General features: G+C 33.3%; 2 protein-coding genes across 8 annotated transcripts in view; both read left to right on the top strand.

The window, feature by feature from the left end:
* LOC112461045 (protein NDRG3) overlaps positions 1 to 7,826 on the top strand; it is a 29,785-nt gene extending 21,959 nt beyond the window's left edge. For 5 of the 7 annotated variants that reach the window (XM_025026101.1, XM_025026099.1, XM_025026100.1 and 2 more), the window contains 5 exons: positions 878 to 1,166; positions 2,965 to 3,234; positions 3,671 to 3,755; positions 6,089 to 6,133; positions 7,154 to 7,826. In XM_025026101.1, coding sequence (XP_024881869.1) covers positions 878 to 1,166; positions 2,965 to 3,234; positions 3,671 to 3,755; positions 6,089 to 6,133; positions 7,154 to 7,299 — 835 coding nt within the window. In that variant the 3' untranslated portion in view covers positions 7,300 to 7,826. Of the gene's footprint in view, positions 1 to 877; positions 1,167 to 2,964; positions 3,235 to 3,670; positions 3,756 to 6,088; positions 6,212 to 7,153 lie in introns of all 7 variants that reach the window. The other 2 variants (XR_003041509.1, XM_025026098.1) reach the window with 2 other exon arrangements.
* An 8,916-nt stretch (positions 7,827 to 16,742) lies between these two features.
* The window catches only part of LOC112461031 (epidermal growth factor receptor), a 150,327-nt gene continuing 143,178 nt past the window's right edge, over positions 16,743 to 23,891 (top strand). Inside the window, exon 1 of the mRNA XM_025026064.1 lies at positions 16,743 to 17,503. Coding sequence (XP_024881832.1) covers positions 17,410 to 17,503 — 94 coding nt within the window. The 5' untranslated portion in view covers positions 16,743 to 17,409. The remainder of the gene's footprint in view (positions 17,504 to 23,891) is intronic.

The following is a 23,891-nucleotide window of genomic DNA, read 5'->3' as shown; positions in this document are numbered from 1 at the left end:
TTTATTTTCAAATTAAAACAGTTTTTTTTTATTATATTAAGATCTATTAAAATATTAGTTTTCTTTACCGTACTAAAGTCTGTTAATTAATTAATAATTAATGAATTTAATAATGAATGCGACTAAGCTTCGAGCATTTCTATATTATACATATATATGCGTACATTGTTTCAGAACATGTCAACTCAATTAGCGCAAATCAATGACCTAATTAATTTTTTCAATCAATCTTATTATTAATCCATATCCCGATAACAGCTTGTTTATATTCTTATAAATCCGCAAAGTTTTACGATTCAATTAAAACTACTTTCTTATTGCTTTATATACATATTTGTCGTATGAATGCTCATACTTTATCGTAATATCACTGCCTATGCACTTGTACGGATTTAAACTTATCGATTGTTACATAATTCTTCTTTTTCACTACTGTCTAATCTATCATTTCAAATGAAGCCAAGATACAATCGGTAAAATTGAAATACGCACTAGATTATTATAAATAGAGATTTAAATTATTAGAAATAAATAGGATAATTTGGTAATATTAGTTCAAGATCTTATAATAAACTTAACGTTCGATTAAGAAATTATTTTTAAATTAGCATTAATTTTAGATTTTAAGTATCAAGGCCTATCTCAAAGACACTTTATGACACTTTAGTTAAATACCACTTTATAAAATAATTTAAACCGCAATGCAGATTTGCATGCAGAGGTTCTGTCAATTGGTCTTGTTCGCGTGCCAAATTCACCAAAGGCCGTATAAACTTTAAATATTGATATATCGGTTTTCAATTCTCTTACTGTTTATAGTCATATAATATTCACTTGTCTCGTAAAACGACGACAACTAATTGATAATATGTTTCAGTTTTACTTATCCGTCCATGGAAGAGCTGGCCGAACAGCTGCTCTTCGTTCTTGGCCATTTTGGCATAAAATCTGTAATCGGTTTCGGAGTCGGGGCTGGTGCCAATATACTGGCAAGATTTGCGCTCGCTCATCCGGAGAAAGTAAATGCACTGTGCCTGATAAACTGCGTGTCCACGCAGGCAGGATGGATCGAGTGGGGTTATCAAAAGTTGAATGTACGCCACCTGAGATCGCAAGGCATGACCCAGGGCGTTCTCGACTATTTGATGTGGCATCATTTTGGCAGGGTGAGTCCACATTTTTTTAATTTAAATTTATAATGAGATTATATGACTCGGCATATAACAGACATGTCTTATATTTTAAGCGTAAACATTTTTTAATGTTCCAAAAAAGATTTCGCACGGTTGTTATAATAAATGAAAAAATTAACAAAGCAAGTAGATGATTTTTTTACCAAGTTAATTAGAATTTAATTAGAATTCGCGGTTGAAGATATTTAACGTATTATCATTAAATAATTATATTTAAATCCGAAATTGCGGTGTGTTTCTGTGATATTTTGATATAGCTAAAATGAAATCGTTAGTAAAAATACGAAATTATATAAATATATATATATTGAAGTTTATATATTATAACTCAATCTACTGATATGAAAATTTTTTCATTACATTTAAAATACGGATAATAAAATGACTTTATTATCCGGATAATTAATATCCTTTGCAGAAATGTATATAGTAAAATGTAATAGAGATTAAGTTATAAAGTAAACTATAATCTATAAAATTATGTTAAATATATTCTTTTATTATATCCGGAATATTGAGTAATTAAATTATTTGATAATGTAAACATCTCCCGTCTCTCGTCTAATGTCTCTTATGGGAGGTAATCATATTCCGAGCTAGATTATCTCACTAGGTATACTCTATGAAGCTAATAAACTACCGAGCTTTTATGAGGCGCAAAATAATGTCAACCGAGTTAGCGCTCAGGCGCGAACGCAAGATGAATTATCGACGACAGAGCTTAAGCTTTCAAAGGTTAGAACATCTCCATGGAAACTGGGGATTACACTGACAGTTTGCTTTGTTATACAACGTAAAGATTACTGCGTTCAAAGGCGAACTCTAACCTTTGGAGAAAGTAGTATAAAAGTAACAGCAAATATTGATCTTTTGATAAGATAATGTTCATAATTTACGTAGTAAAAAAATCATCCATGCTTGAATTTTTCGATAATTTTAAATAAGAAAGATAATAATTAAGTTAATTGTAAAATTGCTGATATTATTGATATCAATCCGCAGAAATAAATCGCGCTTTATTAAATTAAACATGTAATGTCTCACGAGCTAATTATTTTATAATATGCATGTCGTCTTCAACGTACGTTGTTATAAAAAAAATTAAAAAAATGACGTGTAACGTGATGCATGAGATTAAAAGCTGATTGAAGATTAATGAGAAAACATACACACTCACACACACGTATACATTGTGCTGATGGTATTTAGGTCGTTATCAAATTTCCAATGTTATTCAGAAAAACGGAGAAACATAATTTTCAAATAAAGCTGACATTATCCATTATTTCCTAGCTTTATTCTTATTGTTAGCTTCGTTGTCTTTTCTTTCATTTGACACTAATAATGGGACTTGCCGGATGTTTTTACTGTCATCACGACGTAAAGAAACCGTATCGTGAGCGCACGATAGTTTACCGAAACAGGCTTCGAAACTGTTCAATTGGCAGATATAATAGGCCGAGATAGAAACATGGGTTATTTTCACGACAAAGTCGCGTGCAACTCTCGCAAGCGATTTTCTTATTAACAAACCAATCTTTTTATGAGAGCTATAGAATAGTTATTTGTAATAACTTGTTTACTGCTTTAAAAAAACATTAAAATTAAAAAACTATACATTAAAATTTTGAAGAATATTCTGATAAATGTTTACTGATTATAGTCTTAGTATATGTTTTAAGTTTTATGAGTAACAAGATAAATTTAAAGACATTGAATAATTTTGAAATTAAGCTGTAACATATATTAAAATTGATGTAATTTTATGCAGGGGACCGAAGAACGGAATCACGATCTGGTTCAAGTGTACAAGAACTATTTTGAGCGTCGCGTAAACCCAACGAATCTCGCATTATTTATCGACAGTTATGTTCGTCGCACGGATTTGAACATAACAAGAGAATTGGACCCAACGCGCAAGAAGGAAGGATTAACGCTTAGTGTGCCGGTGATGAACATCACGGGTGCTTTAAGCCCTCATGTTGACGATACCGTTACGTTAAATGGACGTTTGGATCCGACAAACAGCTCCTGGATGAAAGTAAGTTTTTGATTATGATTTTATGAAAAGCACACAATAAAATATATTAATATCATAAGTATATATTATAACTTAAAAAGGAAAAAGAAATTGAATAAAAATGTAAATATTTTACCTGTAATTATTTTTCCTGAAAAATAAATAACAAAATTCGAAACACATGTTTTAAACATATTTAAAAAAATTAAAATTTTAATTAGATTTTTTTTGCACATATGTGGTCAGCGCTTAACAGACGCTTAGCATATGATAAAATGCTACAATTCTATTTACTGTTGAGCAACATAGATAGATGTTCTTTATTAAATTCGGAAACTAATATATTATGGAATTATTAGCATAAATCACAAAATTTAATAATAAACGAAACTTTCATAAATCAGATTATACTTTATTTTTAATTGTATTTCAAACAGTGATCAATTGTACCTTCTAGATATCGGATTGCGGTATGGTATTGGAAGAACAACCGGGTAAAGTAAGCGAGGCATTCCGACTGTTTCTTCAGGGCGAAGGATATGGTAAGTGAGCGTTTCGTGAACCACATTTCAGAAATTAATCATCATATTACGCAATCAACAATTTTCATTAATCTTTATTGGTAATAAGCAATTCGCGTACGCGTCGTCGAGTTTCATAAGAAAATATCTCGTGATCGCTTGCAAGCGGAAGTGTAAAATGTCAGTAATTACTGCCAATCATCTAAAATAATTATGTCAGAATGACGCAAGAGATGTTTCGGTAAGAAATAAACATAGAAAATATATTTTTTCGTAATTAATGACGCGTAAATGTAATGAGGAGCAGAAAAAAAGACATACTGCAGCCAATCTGTTCGTCACAGGTGATTGTAAATAATTATGCGCGAAAAAAAAGAACAAACTTCCAAAGCTTTGCAAGTGATCACATCATAATTTTTCTCACGGCTAAGTGTCAAAATGGAAAAGCGAGAAACTTTGCGATTATTTATAGTATTAAGTTTACTTTATCGACTGCTATACCCTATTACTATTAATTAAAATTTTGGCCTATTGCAAATACTTTACATACTTAAATATACTTCGAATAAATGTGTGTCTTTAGCCGACTATATTTCTTTTAATGATAGATATGATATGAGTAGACGTTAGATATTGATTGCTTATTATATATATGACTTTTTATTTTATTATCGAATTTAAACGATAAAATGTTACGAAGCAATCGAATCATTTGATCTTTGAAAATATTAGGAAAAAAATTAATTCGCGTGAAATATCTAAGTGCATGTTTTCTCTAAGTAAATATATATTAAATCGAGACTGTGTAAAATAGTTGTTGTTATAAGTTAACGTTTTAGAATTTTAAGATATCAAGTTTTCTTTTTTTTTCAACAATATTGCACATATACTTTTTGTTATGGAGCATATCTTTCTACTAAAAAAGCTATTGTGCTTATATCTTTACGAAAACAATAGAAACGTTACATTTACACATAATTTAATGATTAAATAATGCTCCTTTTAATTAAATATGATTTATTGTTTCATTTAGCTTCTTAATCACAAAAACTGAATCACAAAACACTATGCTTTCTCACAAACCGATACAAATAGGTATTTTAAAACCTGATTATATAATTTTGCATTTAGTTCCGTATCATGTCTTTCGTTCTTCAGTTTGATCCTTTCTCATTCTCTAATTAATATAAAATTTAATAATTTATATAGCGAATAACTGCGAGTGACATTCAAATTGTCGCGCTGAGTAATCTGTTATTTCATCTGTTACTATTCATCTCCATCGTCGTTAATTGTTGTTGCAATTATCGCTATTATATAAATATTTCCATGTTGTACAAGTGGCGCAAAATACTTAAAATTAGACGTAATTGAATTCGGGTGTAACAGGGTTAATACTGTGTGTCTTCAATTATATCATGACAATGCTAATTAAATGTACTACGATAAACTTGACAAATAAATCGCTTTATCTCTGTGTTAATTAATAGTGAAAGCTACAGCCTGATTACACCGAGGTTCAAATACGTGTCCGAACATGTACCTCTATTCGTTAAAAAGCCACTGGCTCGACTGATAAATAAAAAGTGACTTAAAAACAAGGTTGCATTGAATTCGTCTGTGAATTTTGCCAATAACACATACTAATGTTTCGAGCTATATTAGAAACAAAAAAAAAAGAAAAATGAGACAAAATAAGAAAAAAGTATTATACATGTTCATCGACTTGCGCCTTTATTTCCCACGCGTCTCGGATCGATCGAGTGGTACGTATATATTACAATTTCAGCTGAACAGTAGCGTAATTAGTTACTGGCTTATTTGCTGTTTCCTTTTTTTTCGGATAATTCCGAATGCTACGATCTGCGTTGAAGACGACATGCTTGTAAAATAAAATATAGCATTACAGAAATAAAACTGAGCATTCCATTTGTCTGTTGTCTAGAAACGACTCAGATTTAAATTCAAGCTTGACACTTATTTTTACTTTAAAGCCGTGCCGTGATTAGAAATAATTTAGGAGATTAAAGTTAAAATTATTTAAATTCCTGGATGCTTACAAATTGATTGCACAAAGAAAGTATCGCGACATGAACCTGAGTTGGAAGGCAATGGACAATTTAAATTAATATTTGCATATTGTAATAAACGCAGTACTGCAGCGATACTTTAAGCAAATAATCAATTGTTGCACTATTAATTTGCTATATTTCACTCGTAATTATTAAAAACAATTGGCCTATCAATGTTCCGCACGAGAAACGCTTCAAAGATAGCAGTTGCGAACTCAGTGCGCCATATAGCAATATTTTGTTCATGACTTTTAAGGAATATTCGTTTTTTATACGTTTTAGTGGTGAGATCCCCGCGGAAGCCCGTGAAGCCGACAACACCCGAAGGTAATTGTAATTAGGAATTGAAGGCCGCAAGGAGAGTCGAGCGCGCAGTTGGTCAATTAGGCCACGTCTATATGTTAAGTAAGTCGGAATTCAAACTTTTTTTCGGAAGGTATGAAAGGTACTAACAGAAAATTACATGTCCTGGGCGACCCTGGACCCCGAAGATTTTCGAAAAAGATTAATTTTAACTAACCGCCCCCTAACAATTCGTCTAATACCGCATTGGTCTTGTCTACGCTGGTGATGACGAGAATGATGAAAGTCTCTAACTAACTCGCCTTGTATCAAACTTTTTCGTATACATCAGTGTGGACATTATTTTATTCCTACACTTATTTGTAGGTTTTTTTAACTTTCTTTCTATACTTATTTTGTTTCACGAATATTCATAAAGTTTATGACGAAAGTGCGACTAAAGAACTTCAGACGAACAGATGCACAGCGAATATTATTGGTGCCCAGTGAAGTAATTTGTGACAAATTGGTCTTACCGATTGAGTTCTTCTGTTTCATATAGTTTCTCTGTAATCGATAACAAGGTACTATCTGTTTGCGATATTAACAGAGACCGACCTGTTGCGCTACACTCTAATACCAGGTGATCCAAATTAAAGTATTTACTTTACATGAATAAAAAAAAAAGGGAATTAACTCATTTTGCAACAGCACACGCTCATGTTAGATCATTTTTTCGTAAAATTGTTGTAAAAAAAAACAACTAAAAGACAGAACAAAGCAATCTCGCACCTGGGCAACATAGAATAGTGAACAATCCTTGCCAGTCCACAACGTCTCGCTATGCGCACACAACAGTCCACCAACAATACACCTTTGATTTTCCTTTTACTTTGCATGTGCGCTTTCTTTTATTTATATCCTTTGTTGAACGATTTTCTACGTTTTGCGTAACAAAATTCGAACGAACGAATGTAATTACATGCGCGTTACAGCCTCTTCAAGGCAAGGTAAAAATGAAGGAGCGTAATCGAAGATACTAGCTTCCGATATTTTCATTTACAGTGGCCCCGCTGTCGCCGTTAAAAATGGCCGATTTCAGACTGGCTTCGTTGGAAGGATTGAATCACGTTTGCAGCAAGAAGATCGACTGGCCTACCGCGACCATACACATCACGGAGAACCCGATATCGGAGGCAGTCGTCTGTTAAATGTTAATCGCCGAATTCTACCACCACCCTCGATTTTCGTTACGTAAAATCAAACGAGCATAATCGGACAATGACGCGATTTAATAATTTAGAAAGGTTTCGTCGGGCAACGATCCCTCGCGGCACTAATCGTTCATTTCTTTCCGAAGCTTTTTCATCGGCACCACATTTACTTTTTAATCGCGATTTGCGCCGAATCGACCACACGCGCTCGTAATAAATGTTTAATTCTAAATGACTATAAGTTAAGAGCTTTAAAGATAGAATTTACTACTTAAAAGATATCAGATCTTTTATCGATATTATATTTGCTCGACATGCAATGTTGTTAGGAACAGTATTAAGGGTAAATGAGAGAATAATGTTATTGCTGCGTTATTGGATATACAATAAATTTTAATTTCAGGTTTTAAAAGGTTTCATGAATGGTGCAAAGCGTCTTTTAAGGACACTGTTTATTTTTTTATCATAAAAACAAGTTTTTTATCATAAAAACAAGTTTTTTAATCGTTTTTGGATATGTTCATGGTTATTGTTTAACATTTTCTTGAATTATAAAGTGGTATTAATTAAATTTTTACGTTTATCTTATGGATATTTTAATATCGTCATTTGATTTTTAAATTTTCCTCAACGTTTAATGTGGAGGAATCTCATATATGAGCGTTAAGTTCGAAAAAAACGATGCATTACTACATAATTGAATGAATACTCAAAAATCACGTCGCGCAAGACTTCTAAATTGTATGACAACACGTCACACAAGAATGCGCATTCCGTATCAGTCTTTCAAACCCAAAGTAATCAAATCATATTGTAAGGAATTGATAAAAACATTTAACAAATAATTTTTTATAAAATGTCATCAAATAAATTCCTTTTGTATTTGCCACAATACAATAACATATTAAAAAGTCTTAAAATATTAAAGATTTTATTGATAGAAATATCTACTTTCCTTGTGATTAAAAATCAATTCGCTAAAGATAATCTTGTCTTACGTATAACATGTAAGTTGTTACAAAATCTAACTTTTCAGTTATTCTTTGCAGCACCAAAAGATTTATTTAAGTATGTCGTTACAATTTTCGGTCTCATCGCTCATGTCTCGTATACGACTTATAAAGAATTAAACGAACAAATACGAACCGTTTATAATTGCGATATTTTTTATTATTTTTATATATTGTTTTATACAAACTGATTTATTTACAATTATTTAAGATTTTAAGATAAAATAAAAATAAACGTGCAACAAATAGAAACAAATAGCTACTAAACAGATTCTCGATGATATTATTTACATGTTTTTTTTTATCAAAAAAAAATTGATGGAATCTAAAACAAAAAATAGATTGCAACGATTCGTAAAAGATAGTAGCTTCGCGATTCAGTAACTCTATCGCAAATGCTGTCCTTCAAGAGAGATGTCTCTGATATAACAATCTCTGTCCATTTAAACAGAATAAGAATTTATTCGTTCGTTTGCGCTTACGCACCGTTCGCACCCTTTATTTAATTAATAACAAAAGAGACTGCCCGTATGAGGAAGAAAAAGAACGCATGCGAACGAATGCATATGTGTAAGAATGATATAGAAAGAGATGGAAATACGTAATTAGTCGTTACAAGAATAATAAGGAATACAACAAATGTCGGGTTTAGTATTTATGTGCGGTTTTATCAGGCTTTTTCGAGCCTCTAGTGTGATATGATAAGATGTGCCTGCTATAAGATGTCGTATATGTAGCTTTTTAAAGTTTAATCGTCTTTAATTTTCTACATATGTGATTCAAATGCGTCCCCCGAAATTCTCCAATTTTCGCGCGTCTTCTCTCGAAGCATTGCGCTTGTAACAATCAGCATGAACATATCTTTTTTAAAATCAGTCCTAATCCGCCTAATCGTTCAATTTTTACGCACACAAACGTAATGCGACTAAATTAATGCAATATGCAACTTGTTTTATCTCTTTGATTGCATCTTAAATAAAAAATTAATAAAGAATTTGACAACGGTAAGAAAATCAGTTTTCACGTATAACATTACTTTAAATAAATCTCTTTAGAAAATAAAACTTGTTAATTTAATAATCATAGATTTCTCTGATTTCACGGCAGGTAACAATGATAAAAAGATATGCGAGAATGACGAAGAAATCAAAGTCGAAATAGCGGACATCTCGTGGGACAAAAGGTTTAAACCTGTGTAAGAGAGAGTTTATAAAAATATGTAATAAGTATATACACACGCGTTGTTTAGATAATCGCAAATTAAGGCATGATAGTCGAGAGAGCGTAGGAGAGCATTAGGATTGCGGGGATACGATACGAGAGGGACGCACGCATTAAACGTTGCTAATGCGAATGCTATATGAATATATAATGTAGCTTCTAAGGATTACCAATGCTCCGCCGTTAATTTCTTCGTTTCCAGAGATAGAGAAGTTTCCTTACGGACATTTGGCGACTATTAGCACGAATTATCTGGACGCTCAAGACAACGAATATGTTGAACTCGTACATCGACGTATTGCTGAATTCAATTAGACATATCCAGGCCAAGTTCAATACGCGATATCATTAAATTGTTCGTCGACTGAACAATTTTAATCCAAATATTCGCCCATGTTACTCGCGAGACGCATATCAGTAACGGTAAATTTTTAAACACTTTTCAACAATAAAAAAAATTCTATCGGATTTGTATCTACATTTTAATTGGTGGAATCAATGTTACTCGAAAGAAAAGATATGCGGTAATGCCGCTAATTTCGAAGGATTTAAAAAAATGAATCATTCAGTACGCGCGATCGAGAGCAAAATCGATTTTCGGCATCCACTTCTACCTCGTGAGAAGACAACGCGATTTTCCTTTGTCGCATGACGCGCAAAGTTCATTCTCGAATTTTTCACGCGGTATCGCGAAACAGATTGTAGCGAAGTGTATTAATCACTCAGCATAAATCAGAGATATAGTACAGGGAATAAGCGAAATAAATTTAGCCGGAGCTTGATTACATATATATATATACATATATACATATGAATATATTATACAAGTTAAATGACACGTGCGCACCGAATATATGCATCTTGTTATTTATAATAAACAGATACAAAGAAAATAATAGTATTTTTTAACACCCTCTCCTCAACAACGTTTCATATCAATAACAAAAAGTATCAAAATTAAGTTAAAAAGTTCTAGACATTTAATTTTCAGGGTTTGTTAAGATGCAAGATATCTGCCTATAAATTATTTTAACATTCTATGATATTTATACGTAAAAGTCAACATAGTTCACACATTCAGTGCGGGCATCACACTCCATGTGCGGAAGAAGATAAAAGCAAAATAATAATCAAACAAAGAAATAAACAAACAAAGAAACAAAGAAAATAATAATCGCAGCTCTCAAATCCTATTTAAAAACCATTACTACGGAGAGATTAATAACTCAAAAAGGGACAAAAAGAAATTAACAGCATCATAAAGACATACATTTTTACGAAGGCTATTATTAACTTGCAGGACACATGGCGCTTCGTTAAAAATCAGGGAACCGGCTTAATTAAAAGATTTTCGCTCAGCTACGATGAAGGTAATGACATTTTAATTTGCTTATCAGTACTACCGAGGACATCAAATGCTGTTTTCATCGAGTTGCATGCGCATATTCGCGATGCAAAAACAATATTGTTCTAATCGGTAATATAATGCGTAATTCTGAATAGACAAAGACAGTTTGTCAGTTATCTTACTTAGTGCCGGAAGACGATATAATACACGTGTGAAACGCTTTATTCAGCTGCCTGATTATTTTAACATAGATACACAAAGTCCGATAGATTTATTGGAAACACATGTGACTTTCTCAATTGTGCTGCGATAATGCCGTGCAATATCTGTTATTAGTTTAAAAAAATTAGCAATTCGTTATCTCAATCCACTTTATCATCTTATTATACTCCCCTTTCCCTTACAATACTTTAATAGATATTTCTGGAGAATAGCTAGAATAAACAATCTTAATATTAAATGTCGAGATCAATCATTTTCAAGTTTTAAGTGATCAAAGATATTCAATAATACCACACAGATTGCACTTACATGTGCAATAATTACTTACCTGCCATTGATTAGTGAACTTTAGTGATATTGATTTTTATCGATCAATTTTTGCCTTTGTTCTTTTTTTATGCATGTTAGATATACGTACAGTTGGGTAAATTTTACCTATGTCAGAGATGGTCAGAGAGACCTATGTTAGAAAACAACGAGCGATGGCTAAAACCTTCTGAAGGTAACTCAGAAGGGTTACATCTATAATATATAAGTTAAAGTCAAGATTATTAAAGGGGAAGTTGTACTAAATTGTACTAAATATTTACCCTCGTTTGATATCTTCTGATATTTGTCGCAATCAGATTTCAAAAGAGAATGACACGACAAAACACGGAATCATGCGGCTACCTGTTCGTTCGAGTCTTAACGCGCCAATGGTAGCAAGGTGATATGACAACAATACTGTATGCGCGTGGCGCACATTCTACGTAACAAGTCATTCTTTTGGAATGTGCCGAACATTGCCACATTCCAAAAATTGTGTAATTAATTAATTGCTTTCTCAGATCAAAATGTTCAATGCACTGTAAAATATGTCTTTTAAAACTAATTTTAAAACTTACGTAAGTTTAAAAAATAAAATGTATTTTATTATAATCCAAATAATTGCGCGCAAATTAATTAAGTGCAAAATTATTATAATTTGTACGCGCGGAAGTTAGGCAATTATTATTATTAGCCAATTTCGATCGCGTATCGGAAAACAATTTTGGTAATACAAATTACGAAATACAATTAAGTTTCGTAATTTGCACGTTAGAATGATGCAATTCTCACTGCGCACACATTTCACTTTACTGAAATGCCGTGATATCACGCTACTGAGAGTAAAATCCCACTGTAAATTTACTGCATAAAAGTGAAATTTAAGCAAATATATGTAATGTTATGAATGAACAATAACAGAAGCTAATTTTATACAAATAAACGATAAAAAATACCGAACTCAGTTAATTTTTCATATAATTCCTGTATTTTTTATTCAAACAAAAGAAAAAATGCAAATTTAAAGTAGAAAATTATAAAACTTCAGTAAATTTACCAAAAAGAAATAAATTTTCTCTGTAAATTCACACTGATTTTTATCAATGTATATTTATTTCATTTTTCAATTCTAATTAATCTAACCACGTTATTATATTGTATTGTATTGTACGATGATTGTAGGATACTTTAAAAAATAAATATTTTAAGACTTAAGAAAGAATTAATGAAAAGTTTTCGTAGATCGAGAAATAATATATGGCGACGTTAACGTAGCTCGCTCTCGGTTAGCGGATTTCTTCTCAGGTACGCGATCACACGTATGCATCACACGTGCACACCGTACATGCGTGCATTGGCGACAAGAAACCAGTCTTCCCGACAATTTTTGCAACGATAAAACGACTAATAGCCCAGTAAAATGACAAAATTTGGAGGAAATAATACTGACTGGACTGAAACTTTGTAAACAGGCTTGTTTTAGGGTACTATTTAACATATTAAAAGTCCCCACGTGTAGACGCTACGTTGCGGGCAGGGGAGAGTCCAAAAGGTCCAAAAAATTAGTTTCTCGCAAATAACTCGGAAAATATCAACTTTACGGAAATTTATGTAGATATTAAAATTGTAGCTTACAAAATTCCGCACAATTTCGTTTTTTATTCAAGTCTGTACGACCAAATAGAGCAGAGATAGAATTTTTTTAAACATCGGTAGTTTTGCAACGCAACGAAAACGCGTACGCGCGTCGCGCATTTTTCGCTAATATCTCGAAAATGGACTTTTGAATCGAAAAATGTTTTAAATAAAAGTAGTAGAGAATCTAATTACAAACAATTTCGTTTTTTATTTATTTTTGTACGGTCCAAATTCGCCGAGTTATTAATTAAAAGACAATTTTATTTTATGTTGATAGTGGATGTTTTGCATGTAAAAATCAGTATTAACTCTGAAAGTATAGGTCGTACACATATAGTATATATAATGAAAGTTAAAGAGAATAAAATTTTGAACATGTTGATGTATGCATGAATCCATTTTGGTAAAGATAGCTTGAAGTTAAGAGCAAAAAACATGAAAAAATGTCATTTTTTAGTGCATTTCGGAAAATAACTTTTTCTAATTGGTTGGAGGCAATAATGTTATGTATTTTTCTTGAAGATATTTTAATTATCTTTAAAATGAGACGTCGTAGACCTTTTTTCATTGAAACGTTGATGAATTACAGGCGTTTAAATATTGAAGAAAAAAAATCAATTTTTGTTAAATTAACATTTTAGTCCAAAAATATATGGATAATAATTTTTCAAAAATTTATTTTACCTTGTTTTCATTACTTCATATATATATGAACGTGCTGGAGTAGTATAAGTCCTTCGCAAAGTATGTTTTATTTAAAAAAAAGTTCATGAATATTGCTGTATTTTTGATAAATTGTGGAAAAATTGCATTATCATTCCTTTTTTTATAAATATCTCCGTTTCTATTAACTTTACGAAAAAACTTCAAGAGACCGAAATTAAAGCTGACAAAATTTCCTATAAATTGGAGTTTATGACATGTAATTTTGAATGCATTGTGATGGGAAACTGGCGTTTCAAAAGACAGGTAAGTTTACGTATGTAGCAGATCATCACTATGAGTCGCCTGAAATGATGAAAAAACGTGTCCTTAACATTTTTCTGTACCTATTGAAGTGTCAGAAGTTATTTTTGGGGTCTTTCTGAATTGTTTGGTACTAAGCCGATATTTTTAGGACCGATAGTACTGTACATAGGTATTAAAGATTGAGAAGAGTCCTTAGTCGATATGCGGCGCGCGGCGTGGCAAACACTTTACGACTCGTTTTATTTAAAAAATCATAACTCACGAACAAATTGACGAAACTTAATGATCAAACACGCAAATTAAAGCTAAAAGTAGTGCAAATGAGAAAAAAATATGAAATAATTATTAATTAAATAAGAATACTTAATTTCGTCGCCGCAAATTTAGTAATTTTTAAATGGTACAAAAGGACTTTAAGGACTTAAAGAATGCTAGAAAAAGAATTTCTGAATAAGAAAAAACGAATTTGAAGTGTGACAGATATTTTTTATGTAAAAAAATTAATTTATTATTTATTATTATTATTATTATTAATATTATTATTATTATTTATTTATTATTTATTGAGTTTATTATTTATTTTTAATTATTATTTATTGAGTTTATTATTTATTTTTAATTTTTTAATTGATTTATTAATTTTTTAATTTTTTTTAATTTTTTTTCTTAAATTAATAGCATGTAAATGCAAATCAAATTGCACCGGGTCATGTGGCTGCAAAAAGGCAGGGTTAAGATGTTCTGACCTCTGTGCTAATTGCAAACAGAACGGCTGCCTAAATATGTTCATATCTGACGAAATGAGCGATTCCGAATCGGATGAAGACTATTCAAATAGTGCGCAAATAAAGAAGAAGAAGAAGAAGACTAACAACTAATTTCCATCGTATCTCTTCTATGGCGGTTATAAATTATTTAAATATTCATATTTCTTCAATTTTTCACTGTACAAAAATGAATAAAACACGAAATGGTTCGTAATTAGATTCTCTACAACTTTTATTTAAAACATTTTTCGATTCGAAAGTTCATTTTCGAGATATTAGCAAAAAATGCGCGAAGCACGTACGCGTTTTCGTTGCGTCGCAAAACTACTGGTGTTTAAAAAAATTCTATCTCTGCTTTATTTGGTCGTACAGACTTGAATAAAAAACGAAATTGTGCGGAATTTTGTAAGCTACAATTTTGATATCTACATAAATATCCGTAAAGTTGATATTTTCCGAGTTATTTGCGAAAAACTAATTTTTTGGACCTTTTGGACCCTCCCCTGCCCGCAACGTAGCGTCTACACGTGGGGACTTTTAATATGTTAAATAGTATCCTAAAACAAGCCTGTTTACAAAGTTTCAGCCCAGTCAGTATTATTTCCTCCAAATCGACAAATTTCGAGTCATTTTACTGGGCTATAACGTCTTCGTGGAATCGACAGGACCGTACACGCACATCCGCTCTTCTTTGGTAGAAAAATATATCTTCCGCGTACTTTTTAATTTTTTCCGTCGCGTATACACACTATATATTATCAACTTTTAATTATCAACTTTTAAAAACTTATATAGAATTGTATATTAAATATTAGTATAAAATGTTATTTTGTTGTTGTTATTGTGTTTAATTTTATTGAATAAAAAACCATTTAATTTAAAGTATATATTGACGTGTTCATATATTATTATATACTTGAATCCTTTTATATCAGATAATTAATAAGCGTAAAAAATTCTGTTTTAATAATAATGATGATAACAATATTTTCCACATTTAATTAATAACGAATTAACATTTAATATTAACAAGTTAATTGTAAAAAAGCCATGTCAATATATGAATTATTGAATAATAAATCTATCAAAATTAATCAAAATTTTTCTAAATGTTGATAAAATGATTAATTAACATTATCCTTTATTGCAGAATAATTCATCAAATTATCCAAATTCTTTGCATCCCCCTTACCTCTAAATAAAATAAAATGTATGGATGATTATTTTTCTGGAAATATTTCTTTATTCAATAAACAATTTTTTCAGATATAATGTATAAAATATGTCCCCATGTATGTTTTTGTTCTTATATGTATAATCTCTGTTCGTATACAAGAAAAATAATATATAAGAACAATAGACATGTTTTATACATAATTATAATTATATGTATATAAGTATAAACAATTCTTCTCGGGAATATTTAATTCTCCAATTATTTGTATATACATTTTTAAATTATGTATATGTGCTTCAAAGGAGTTATGTCTCAAATCTCTTGTTTTGTTATTCTCCAAAATTTGTTATTCTTACCTAAATTTAAATTATCGTTCTAATGTATGAAACGCGCGCATTTGAATTCGCGACCTGTACCTAACTTCGGATTGTTAAAGAGAGCAAGCACGTATCGTCGAATGAAAGAATAAGCTCTGCGATCTACGTGCTTATCCAGCCATAAATTCGATTTCATTTCTTCCTGCGGCGAAAGCATCTTCCCCATCGATGCACACGAGAGCGAGATTGCGAGATAATGAAGTTTCATTGCTTACTGTATCAATAACGCATCCATCGTTTATAAATTCGGTGTCGATCGAACCGACGCGCGACGCGACGCGGCGCGACTCGGCCTCTTCGTGAATCTTCGGCCGGCCCCGTGGGTCTTCGGCGGCGCTGCGCCGAGCGACGGCGCGCAGGTCCTCCTTTGATCTTGCGTATTCTTAGTGCGACCGGCGTGGGAGCAAGTTCGCGCGCGCATCGCAAACGCTCGCGACTCGCGAGGGTGACCGACCGCCGCGCAGCACCTTCCCAGCGTTTTACTCCGTTCCATCGTAAACTTGGCGTCGTTCGTCACGTGCGCCCGTCGCCGTTTATCGTCGGCGTAACGCGAGTGTGTGTCCGTGTTCCTTTCCGAGTACGGTGCTTGTCATAGTTGTCATCACTTGTCATCGTTCGATCAACTTCGGGAACGGTTGATCGCGTTCAAAACAAATCGCCCACGTCGTCGTTACGCTCACGTGCTCGCGAAATACGATCGAGCTCGCGAAGGATCGAAATTAAGGAGCAAGCGAGCGAGCCAAGCTCCACTCGAGGATCCCACTCGAGGATCCCACGATCGCGATGTCTGGACCGTGAAGTTTGGTGCACGTTCGTTTCGTCCGCGCCCAGGACGCGACACCTGTGGAAGAAAGACAGACACACAAAACACGCATTCGCAACCGCTAAATGTGAAGTCAACGTTGAAATCTCGTCGTCGGGAACGCGCGGGTTTGAGAGAGATTCGCGCCGCGGTTGACAGTGGCGAGTGTACGGTGGTGCTGGTGCAGTGGATATGCGTCGCTGGTTGTTGTGAGGGTGCCCGGAGTTTCCTCGATCTCCTTGGATCTCCTCGCGGCGAGGGCGCAGGATGGAGCTGGCCAGGGTCCTTTGGATTTACGTGCTCCTCGCGGTGGTGTACGTCGATCTCGTCGACGGGGCGAATGTCACGCAAGATGAAAGAGGTACGTGCCTTAAATCGAATTTGCGATCAATGCGATCTTGAAAATCTTGCTGTCGATGCTGAAGGAACGCTCTCGAAAGTAAAGGGCAGAACGCTGCTGCACGCTCTCGAGTACGTCAAATCTTGTTGTCAGCAAATCGATGGTATTCTGAGCGAAGTATCTTGAGTTAAAATGCGACTTATTTACAAAAAGTAGCGCATCAGCGAATTGTATATATCGTTAATCCGAATTGTTGGTACCTTCCTTGACGATTAAAGTAACCCATTCGTGCGGAATTTGAATTATTTTCTACGACATTTACCGCGCAGCGCATCTTCTTGAACTTGATGCACTTTTCGTGTTGATATCTCGCGAAGCATGATTATTCAGTTTCGTTTTACTTAATTACCTGAGAAGTATCTATATCTGATCTTTCAGATGACATAAATGAATAGTTTCCAATATCTTTTATGCATCAATTAATTTGCATTTTATTTGAAAAAATCCGTACTCGAATTTTTTCAAAGCGTGAATCGTGAAAAGCATTATTCAATAATAAACGAGGATCACGAATTAAATTCTCATTAGAAATGGAATTTTGCTTTAATACTTTTCGGTATTTGACCACATCTAATATGTAATAAATGGGCTTTAAGATTAAATTAATCGGAAACGTATTTTATTAACTCGAATGCGAATGACGTAATTAATATTATTTTGATCCTAGTGGATTTATTTATCCACCTAGCAAATTCACCTGTTCCGCTCAACTGTAGGAACATTTTAGTTACGCAAACTTTAATGCTTTTAATCGCACTTTCTCGACTCATTCTTGATTCAACTAACTGAATGCCCGTCGCGCTCCCAAGCTCACGATTTTTGCAACAGAGTGCACCGTAACGGCAAAAAGAACGTCCTTTAACACGAAATACAATAATACATAGATATCTTATCCGAATAAAGAATAAATATATTTTTTATACGCAATATTTTTAGAATTATTATTGCGTTCGCTTCTTTATCAAAATTCCTAAAATTTAATAGAAATTACTAACGCGCAAATACAGATATATTTATTTAAGAAAGAAACGCCCCTTTTAATTTGACAACCGTGTAATTTTCTTATTTACGTATGTGTACATTATGCGATGCAAAATTAACGGGACCTAAATAGTGCGCTTCACCTGTGCGTTTTCCATGCGTACTGACGGGATTTATCGCTCGGCAGATAAGAAATTGCGTATCTCGGCACCGTGATAAGAAAGGCGGACTGCCCTTACGATAAGCAAATCTGAAGGAACCGTCGACGAGGCTTGGATAAAAATTTCCCCCACCTTTGTTTCGACGAATAAAGATAAAAGATTGCGATACTCGCGAGGAGGACAGTGGCTGAATAAAGAGACGCGCACATGGTGTCGTATTTTCGTACAGATAACACCGTTTTTATTTGCGTCCACAATTGATAAAGGACTGAGATAATCCCGCAAATGTTACGTGCAGAGAATAGGCCAAGATACAATATTTATAGGAGAAAGAAAGAAGGAGCACGACTTACTTATTTTCGTGTCAAAAATACGGCGGCGTTTCTCAATGTGGTCTCTCTCTCTCTCTTTTCCTCTCTCTTTCTTTCTCTCACGTACAGCAAGACGCCACGAGTTAAATATATCTTGTTAAATGGTTAATTAGGCCTTAGTCAGTTCGGTTCATCCAGAGCACCCATACAAGAACGAGGCCAATGGTATGACACTGTTCGCTGGAACTTCCGTTAAAGCGGCAGTATCGGTGCGAAAGGGGTACGGAGATAAGACACTGCAAATGTCTTTCTACGGAATCTAGTTTTAACACAAATTCATTTATTGAAGAAAATTTTTGTTATTTTAAAACTCCAAAATTTTAGTAAATTTTGTAAATATTTGTGTGTGAATTTACCTTTTTTTACATAAAATACACGTTTCTCCAATTTCACGAACATATATTAGATAATTATTTTAGAGAAAAATGTATTAAAAGGATTTTGTTCATGGATATTTTAATAATAATTTAATTAACAATTAAAACAACAAAAATGTTATGAAAACGTAATTAAATTTAAATGCTATAGACACTTATATAAAAACTGTTAACGACTTAAAAAAATTATTACAGTTCTCTTTCTTAATATATTTCGTGTATTTTGAGTAGATTGTAGACATCACATTATTTAAAAGAAAGAAACGTTATTTATATTGGTATAAAGAATTTTTCAAGTTTCTTCGATATAATAGATTATGCGTAAATAGCTAGACAGAAAATTAGGTACAAATAGTGGGCTAGCATAGAATTATAAAATGCGACCTAGTTTTATTTGCACGCGACTAATTTGGAAATAAAACTCACGTTTCTGCATGACATGACATTGTTGTTCTACTTACACAAATGATGCCTTTGATTTCGCTTTATTCCTAGTTTTTTGAAACGAACACGTGCGCGGCTCGGATCCATCTATGTGAGTTTTTCACGTAGCATTGCATTGAAGCAACAAATAGAAAATATTTAATTCTCATTTTGTCGGGCTTTATATTTATAGAACGATGCATTATGTGCGAGTGTGCGAGTATAGAGCTGAGATATAAAACACGCATTAAAAACACTGAAATAACAATTATATTAATAGTAATTTATTTTATTTTCTGCAAGAAAAACACTATAAAAGCAGGAAAATCCATGATTGCACTGAGTATAATAGACATTGAATACATAGATATATAATGATAGACTTTGATATTGAGTGTAGCGCAAGAACAGACTTCTTGACGTATTAGCAAAATCTTTCCACATACGTTTTGCTTCGATTGCATTTTTTCAACTTCCTTTGAACAAAACTGTCATTGGCAAACTCTCCAGTTTCTTCAACAAACATCGTTACCGCTCTTCAAGCACCTATACGCGCGCAGCGTTCCAACAACTTCAAACTTACGACGTCGAGTCTCTCGATGTAGTATAAAGGCGAGATGATAAAAGTTCATAAAAATCCACCGCCAAATAGGGAAGCTGGACGGCGGGAGTTGAAAATTATGCGGTAATTCTTCATTGAATTCTTTGGCGAAGTATCGCCTGGCTGAAAAAGCAGACCGCGGTGGAAGCAAGAACGCGTTCCCCCGCGTTCTTGAGGCGACTTGAGTCTGTCCTTTCCTCTGCCTTTAGATACTGCACGGAGGAAAGACATAGAGGAGCGGTAACCAGCCAAGCATAAAGCAGTGGCTCGAATCGAACTCCGCAGCCTTGCGTGGCGCAGAAACAACCCAAACATATCTTATGTTAGGAATATACAACATACAGGTGCGATTATCCCGTCTTGGTTATCTTGCGCGGAACATGTGAAACTTCAACGATCGTATGAATTAGTAAAAATTACAACTGTTAAAAGTTAAAAAGCAAAGCGAAAAGGAATCTGTAAATTCCCAAAATTTGAAAATTGTTATTTTAACACGTTACTGCACAAAAATTTACGAGTTTTGAAATATTTTTATTTCAACAAATTTTTTTTATTTTGTAATATACGCTATATTTCTTTCTTCTTACATTTTGTTATTTGATATCAAATTGTATGAAAAGAATATCAAATAAAACAAAGAATTTATTGAATTAACTGAATTTACGTAATATAATGCAGTAGTATGATGTCCAGTGTTTATGTTGTGGTTGCACGTTCATAATTCGTCATATAATTAAGTGAGATAATTATCTTCTAAATAAAGCACGCGATTATTTGACAGCTTGACATAAGAATAGCTTCATTTTCTGAGAGCATGACTTTCAAGTGTGCAGTATCTGGACTTATTCACCAGATTTGATGTTTATTAATTTAGTATGAATTTATGTGAACTATTGCAATTTTTGTTTTTTGACATTACCATACTGATCAAGATATAAATCGGCATGAGATCGGAATGATGTTCCCACGAATCGATAACGAGTCGCAAGGATGCAAGGGAACGAGCTCGGGTCAACACCACTTGAACCGATGTCGATGATGACGATCGCGACGGATGACGCATCAGTCCGCGAATGATCTTGCGCGATGTGTGATATTATATAGGATAGGGAGTGATTTAAACATTGCTCTATCTAATTTTATGCTGCATACTTTCTTTTCACTTTGCTTTTTTTTATTACTTAAATCCGTTGGTTTATTATACATAATTAATGTAAAATACCGCGTTTTATTTTCTTTCCAATATATAAGAAAAAAGAGAAAGAGAGAAAAAAGAAAGAAAGAGAGAGAGAAAGAGATATATTAATCTTTATAGAAATTTTGATTCAATTATGTACCTATATTTGTAATGAATATGCGTACTAGTTTCTCTTCTTAAAATTTACAATGAGATATGTGATAGACAATACATCGTAGAAAATAATCGTGAGTGCGATTTATCATGAAGGAACTTTAGTAGCATTGAATGTTCAGCAATTGAGCTATCTCTGCCGGTGCAGCGGCAACAGTAGAAGCAATCAGGGCCGAGCGACAATGCATTCACCTCGCGCTTTGAGTATATTTTAGTTTGTATATTGTCTCGTGTTACTACTATCTATTCTTTATCTTCTCATTTTTTCTATTTGACAAGATATCTATTTCGATATCTTTGTTATACATATTTTCAACAATAATAAAAATATTATAGATATACACATTAGATACTCAATTTTATGAAAAATTAAATAAGCAAATGAAATTCCAAAATATCTATCGAACAAAAATGATCCATAGTCGATAGATTACAGATCTAGACTCTATTATTACCGATTAATTGTCAATATAGGTAGCATATGCGTCAATGAAATAACGGTTGCAATTGCTGGAGAGATTTATAGACCCGGTCTTCCGGAACCACGTGTCTATAGTGAACGAAAAAGGAGCTCGAAGTAACTCACGTCCAATTACAATAAGGAACGCATTCACAGCCGCATGTAGACGCGAGTCTAAGCGTGCGTAATTGTTTAATGGGTTAATGAAATGATACACCCGCCGAATCTAAGCGCGCACAAAAAGCCAATTGTGCACCACCGGCATTCCACGATTAGCGCAACACTTGCCAGTGCCATGCAGTCTCCGCGACGCGATGGACGCACGAAGAGACGCTTCACACGCGCATAATTTAGTACGCCGCGCGCGAAATTATGCGCATGAGAAGTATTTTCCTCTGAGAACGAACATTTTTCTTGCGCACACGCGTACTTAATACTGTGTTATCGATGAGAACGTTGTGGCAGTATAATATAAATCAACGAGTAGAAGAAAAGCTTATTTACCTACCATTATTGCTTGTGCAAAATTATTTTACATGACAATGTTTTGAATATATAAAACTTTGACTGAGTAGGAAAAACGTTTAACTTATTATTAAAATTATTACATTTATATAAATATAAGGAGAAACATATTACTGGAATTAAAAAAGTATGTTAAGAAGGATATTCTTCTTAGCTTGTTATTTCTTAAAATACTAATTAAATTATTTCTTTTTTACATATCGACACAAAACTAAAGATATTTATGATTTTTATTACAATTGTATAATAATATTTATTATTTTATCTCATCATACGAAGTTTGTTAAACAGAAACTTTGTCTTTATAATATTTGGGCGTTTTTGCGTTTACTTACAACATGTTCTGCCTTGCCACCTTTGAAACATGTTTCTTCTCGGTTGATACACGTCTGCAAATTTTCCCTGATGTCTTCAAGTGTCGAATTCTCTGGCCTTTCCATGTGGATTTCGTTTTGTATATAAAAAGAAAAAGTTTACGAGAGCCAGGTCGGGATAATGTCAGGAGAAAAAGACCTGAACTGCATGTAGAAAGACAATTTATGTTTCTTTTACCACGACAACGCACCATTATTGATTCGTCACTTCTACACTAAAACAAAGATGACTGTGTTTCCTCAGCCTCTCTACTTTCACGACTTGGCCTTTACGGACTTTTTTCTTTTTCCAAAACTGAAATTCACATTGAAAGACCGAAGATTCGACACAATTGAAGACATCAAAAAAAATTCGCAGACGGGCTTACGCGCGATTATGAAAAATGCGTACCAAGACTGTTTCCAGAATTGGAAACAGCATTGGAAGTAATGTATCAACCGAGAAGGAACATATTTCAAAAGCGACAAGGCTAAATAAGTTGTAAGTACACATTCAAAAATTAGAAAGACAAAGTTTAAAAGGGAACTCTTTGAGCAGACACATCGTGTAATTGTTACAATATCAACTTCAATGTGTACCATATGTCAATGTTTCGTAGTTTATGCGAATACTAGAATATAAAGAAAAACGTTGTCGAGGCGACGTTGTCGAGGTATTCCGAAACCAGATAGAGCAAAAATGGATATCCAGCTGCGAAGGTTGAATAGGGATGATCCATCTTTCT

The sequence above is a fragment of the Temnothorax curvispinosus genome, unplaced genomic scaffold, assembly GCF_003070985.1.
Source record: "Temnothorax curvispinosus isolate PA1 unplaced genomic scaffold, ASM307098v1 QBEX01011001.1, whole genome shotgun sequence".
Classification (NCBI taxonomy): domain Eukaryota; kingdom Metazoa; phylum Arthropoda; class Insecta; order Hymenoptera; family Formicidae; genus Temnothorax; species Temnothorax curvispinosus.
Note: the sequence above shows the minus strand (reverse complement) of the source record. Positions and strands in the feature narration are given on the sequence as shown.